Raw genomic sequence first — 5513 nt, forward strand, 5'->3', positions numbered from 1 at the left:
TTAGGGAAAAGACGAAGATAATGATGATTAGGGGTGTTTAAAACTGGACTCAATCCGAAACGTGATTCGAACCTAAGGCATATTTTGTCAGGTTTAGGTTTGTCATTCTTATTCGATGTTATTTTTGGATCGGGTTATGCTTTAAGTCACCCAGTCCAGTTCGAAGTTCTTTTTTTATGATAAAAATATATATTTTAGAGTGAAAGCAATAATGCCACATAATATTTTTATACTTCAATTAATATTTTTTAGAGTAAAGGACAAATAGGTCCCTGACCTTTTTTCCCGCAGACATTTTCGTCTCTGACCATTGAAAAATACTTTTAAGTCCCTAACGTCCTTAAAAGTTGAACGGATCAGTCTCTCTGTCCAAATGCCTCCGTCAGACCCAACGAAAAAGTCTGACGTGGCTCCCGTAATGCTTGTCACGCGTACTCGTGGGTCATGCGTACGCGTCGCCTGGCAGACTCTCCTCTCACGCGTACGCGTCGCAATGAATTCAGTAAATCCTCATTTCTTCATGAAATCTCCACTTTGCATGCTTTTTTTCCATTTCTTTCAAGCCATTCTTGCTTTCAAAACTTTAAATCACTTAAACAAATATATCATGGCATCGAATGGGAGAAAAGCAAATTAAATTTAACAATTTAATAACCTAGAAAGCATGTTTTCAATCATTAAGCACACTTAGGAGAAATTCACAAAACCATGCTATTTTAGTGAATAAATGTGAAAAATGTTGATAAATTTCACCAAATTCAATACAATATAAACCATAAAATTGTGGTTCATCAACTTTCCCACACTTAAGCATTAGCATGTCCTCATGCTAAACTCTTGTGGTTCATCAACTAATATGCAAAATGCGTCTACCTACTTAGTTAAAAATGAATCAATCTCCAAGAACATATATGAACAAGTAGGGCTAAGATAGTATGATGATTTATGAATTCCACTAATTTAAATCTCAAAATGAAGTATAAATATACTTGCAAGAAGAAAGCTCGTGAAAGCAAGGAATAAGGGATTGATCATCGAACCCTCACCAGAAGTGTTTGCACTCTAATCTCGCTAGTGTTTGAGGGTCGATTCTCTCAATTCTCTACTAATCTTGCTTTCGAAGCCTTGCTCTTCTTCTACCAATCAACATATATTCAATGCATGGAACACATATCAAGAGGTCTTTTTAAGGGTTGTAATGGGGTTAGGGCTAAATTTAATTTACTTTTCTCCCATTCGATGCCTTGATATGTTTGTTTGAGTGATTTAAAGTTTTGAAGGCAAGAATGACTTGAAAGAAATGGAAAAAAAGCATGCAAAGTGGAGAATTTATGAAGAAATGTGGATTTGTTAAATTCATGGCGATGCGTACGCATGTGTCACGCGTATGCGTGACCCACGCGTACGCGTGACAAGCATTACGGGAGCCACGTCAAACTTTTCCGTTGGGTCTGACGGAGGCATTTGGATGGAGGGACTGATCAGTCCAACTTTTACGGACGTCAGAAACATAAAAGTATTTTTCAATGACAGGAACGAAAATGTTTACAAGAAAAAAAGTTAGGAACCTATTTGTCATTTATTCTATTTTTTATATCATATGTATTGTTTTTTTTAGAAGTAATTTATTTTGGTATAAATATGATATAATATTTATTAAATTTAAATTTTTTAAAAAATATTATTTTAATATATAAAATTTACAAATTTATATATACTTGTTTTATATCAAGTCGGCCCAATTTATTTTGCGCCACTTTTAGGTTGAGTCAAAATAGACTTGTCTACCTTTTAAGATCTGGTTCAGGTCTCATTAAATCCAACCCCACCAGTCCATAAACACCATTAATGATGATGATGGTGGCACAAGGAGTGCTTTTTCGTGAATAGTTTTGGGTTGTTACTGCATATATAAAGTGAAATTCGAATTCTCTAACACTTATTTAAACAGATGAATAAGCTTACCACTCGACCAACCCAAATTGACTAGTCTTAGCCAACATTTTTTTTTGTCATGAGTCTTAGTCAACATTAAAATGGTATCTTCCAACTTTTGGACCTGGCTAATGGTAGAGCCCATTTGGTTAGAAAGAAAGGCCGATAGCTCCTTACGGAATCTACCAACCAAAATATAATAAGGATATGATGATTCTTGTTTGGTGTTCTTCGCCTTCGGCTTCCCCCTCCCTCAGATCGATAATAAATAAAGTCCATAAAAAGTTAAAAACAGAACAAAATAGCAAAGCAAAATAACAAATGGCATCAAGTACTGCAACTGCGCCACAATTTTTCAACCTCACTCACTCTCTTCCACCTTCTTCCAAGTTTCTCCATTTCACTAATGTTCCTTCTTCTCTTCAACATCCCTTTCCTTCTGGAATCTTCTACAAGCATCGTTCACATCAATTACTAATCTGCGATTGCAATAGCAAGGTACACAATTACATAGACATACATGATTTGTATATTTTTCATTCAACTACCGTTCAAACAGTGACAGAAAACTGTACTTTCAAATTCGGTTCACTTTGAAGTTGAATAACTCGAGTGGAGGAGAACAATATGAGTTGGATGAAGGACTTTTCGGTGGGTATGATGGGGTTGATGACGAGAGTGATGAGGATGATGCAGAGAGCAGCCTCGATTTGTTTATCAGATTCTTTCAAAGCATGTTCAGGAAATTCTCTAAGCGTGCCAAGAAGGCCTCTCGCTCCGTTTTGCCATCAGTGATTTCGCCTCAGCTTGTAAGTTTCTTCTAGTTTTTCTTTTATTCACTATTTGGAACCCTTATTTTCAAATTGGGTATCAAGAAGTACTATCTATTTTCCATTTTGTTTTTTCACTTCTGACTTCTGAGTTACTTGTAAGTTGTAGCTAACAAATTAATGTTCAGGTTATTATTATTAGCCCAATATAGATCACTCTTAATCACTAGTAATTGGTTCATTGGGGAAATTGCTTGAACCTTCCTTTTTATTTAATTTGGCGACTCTATAATAATATAAGGCAATGATCTACTTTATTCAGAATTTCAGATGTTATTATAAGAACCTGACTAAACCGGATTTGGATCCTCTAAATTTTGAATTTCAAAGTGTGATTTCTCACCATTTATTTTATAGGTGGGACCAAAAGAAAATATGAGAGAGAAACCATTCAAGGGTGAGTGATCATACTTTATCTTCTAAAGTGAAAATTCAAAATTTAGAGGATCCAAATTCGACTAAACTAGTTCGAGGCCCTCAGGCTCAAAATCAATAAATTCCATTGGGAATGGGATGAGCTTATTCAGTTAGTTTAGCACTTGAAGTGGTTCAGAACTTATTTCTTATAAGAAAATTCAAAATCGGAGTGTTCTGAATAGAAAAAATTGGATAGGAGGATTTAGTCCGATACTGATTCTGCACTTGTAGTTCAGATACTAGTCTTGGGGTCTGGAAGCTCAGTTAATTGTAGTTACCTATTTTTTTTTTCTTTGTATTTATCTTTGGCGGCATTCTTTCTAGTTTCACTTATTTGTTTTCATTTGTTTGGGGAAATTCAGGTTTCTTTTGCAGTGGATGGGACTCTGCTACTTGCTTCACTTTCCATAGCCAAAGCACTTCTTGAGGTATTTGCTTCTTCCCATTGCTGTGTGGCTTGATTGAGAACCCATGTTTAGTCAAACTCTTTGTTTGTGTTGCTTCACCTTCATATCTATCGTCTAGAGTATCATCATTCACCCCCTATAAACACTAATTGAATTGATATCACGCCATTTTCCTTTGTTGTAGATAAGAGATGTGAGGAAGGATTGTAATAGTTTCTAGAATAAATAAATAATATGCTTTTTCATGTTTGTTTAACAACTTAATAGTATCTTACAGCTCATTTGATCAGAATTCCTTTATTGAAATGTTATTTGCGGAATCACAGAATGCAAAGCTTCCTCTTCTATTATCTCCCCTATTTTTTTCTCTTTTTTCTCAGAATTCCTCATCGTTGATATTTTATTATAATGTTTTAGGCCTTGAAACATATATTGATTATGAAATCATTACTTGTGAAGAGTTCATTTGAACATCCAAAAGCTAACTCAAATGAGTTCTTAATTTACACCAGAGGAAAAAAAAAACAGAAAGAATAAAAGTTTGAGATCATAAAATTAACATGCTACTGTTGAAATTTCAAGAGAGAGTAATTTAGTCTATATTAGCTAAGGTTTAGTGTTAAGATATGACAGCTGACCTGTTTTATAATTTCTTATTTCTCCCTTAATCTATTGATTTTAATTTCTCCAGTCTTTTGTATTCCCCTTAGCCACTTTATCCCAACACAAGCAAAACATGAACTGTGGTTTTGGCATAATTCGGTGAATTCCTTTGATTTTGTGATTGAGAATTGCATTCTAAGTTCGAAACCTAACAAACAACAATCGCTGACGATTATTTACTGTAAATCTTAGGTCTTCTGCACACTTGGAGGCACTGTATTTGCTGCAATTCTGCTTCTGCGTGTGATTTGGGCAGCAGTTTCTTACTTCCAGTCAAGTGGAAATAGCTTCAATCAGGGTGGGAGTTCCTTTGGTGCTGTAGCCTAGACGGCTCTTCATATTTTACAAAATTTTTCTGTATTAATTTTTAGGTAATAGACTAACAGTAATATATGAAGGGAAATTTTTCTTCAGCTACATATTGTATATGAGAAAGTATGTAGTCATCATTCGTGCTAGTGTTTGTTCACTTGAAACATGTGATATTGATATTTTGATAGGTGAATGGATCATATCACTTCTTATTCCATTTGAAGGAAGCTAGAGTTGTGACATCCATTAGTGTGACAAAGGTGCAGCACAGCTTCGAAGACGAATGTGTAATATGGACAAGCAGCATTCTTTATAAAAAGTAGAGACTAATTATCTAAATCAATGCCTAAGGTTTTTAAAAGGCGACACTTTAGTTCTCAAAAAATTTTAATACACAATTACATTCCTAATGTTTATTTTCGTTAGTCAATATAGTTCTTAGTCAATTTTTTTTCAATAGTCAATTACGTCAAATGATAATTTGGAATGTTCACTTGCCTACGTGGCTATTAAGTGTTTCCGTGTAGTGAGGTGGACAAATGGATCTTTATAGCCAATGGACAGAATAGTCTCTATAGCCATTGCAGAAAGACGTCGTTTTGTTTAGATCGTATAGTGTAAAAGTGTGTTGAAAATGATGAGCTCTCATCAAACTATGTGATGCGAGTTCTTGAGAGGAGCAAAAAGAATGAGACGAGAAATGGAAATGATGAGGAAAAAAAATGACGAGAAGAAGTGAGAGAAATGAGCCAGATTGAGTTGAATGTAATGAATGGCAAAAACTAAATTGCAATTGTACATAGTTGCTATTTATATACAATGCTAAATTAACTCTCCTTTAACTAACTTATCAACTTGCCAAAAATATCTACCTAACTGCCTCTAATTAATTTAAGTTAACAACTAACTCAGCACCTCAAGTTGCAGCCAACTAATAGAACTTCACATA

At 34.6% G+C, this 5513-nt stretch overlaps 1 protein-coding gene across 1 annotated transcript; it reads left to right on the forward strand.

Annotated features, from left to right (window-relative positions):
- The first annotated feature begins 2155 nt into the window (after nucleotides 1-2155).
- LOC107643439 (uncharacterized) lies at nucleotides 2156-4903 on the forward strand. Its single transcript, XM_016347083.3, has 4 exons — nucleotides 2156-2433; nucleotides 2535-2744; nucleotides 3545-3610; nucleotides 4445-4903. Exons 1-4 carry the CDS (start codon nucleotides 2257-2259, stop codon nucleotides 4577-4579), a joined length of 588 nt encoding a protein of 195 aa, XP_016202569.1. The 5' UTR covers nucleotides 2156-2256; the 3' UTR covers nucleotides 4580-4903.
- Nucleotides 4904-5513: the final 610 nt, after the last annotated feature.

This window comes from Arachis ipaensis, chromosome B5, assembly GCF_059453495.1.
Source record: "Arachis ipaensis isolate K30076 ecotype BB chromosome B5, ASM5945349v1, whole genome shotgun sequence".
Classification (NCBI taxonomy): Eukaryota; Viridiplantae; Streptophyta; class Magnoliopsida; order Fabales; family Fabaceae; genus Arachis; species Arachis ipaensis.

Coding starts and splice junctions, on each gene's coding strand:
- LOC107643439 (XM_016347083.3), top strand. CDS start 2,257: ATGGCATCAAGTACTGCAACTGCGCCACAATTTTTCAACCTCACTCAC. Junction 2,745..3,544: donor CAGTGATTTCGCCTCAGCTT/GTAAGTTTCTTC, acceptor GGGGAAATTCAG/GTTTCTTTTGCAGTGGATGG. Junction 3,611..4,444: donor TAGCCAAAGCACTTCTTGAG/GTATTTGCTTCT, acceptor TGTAAATCTTAG/GTCTTCTGCACACTTGGAGG.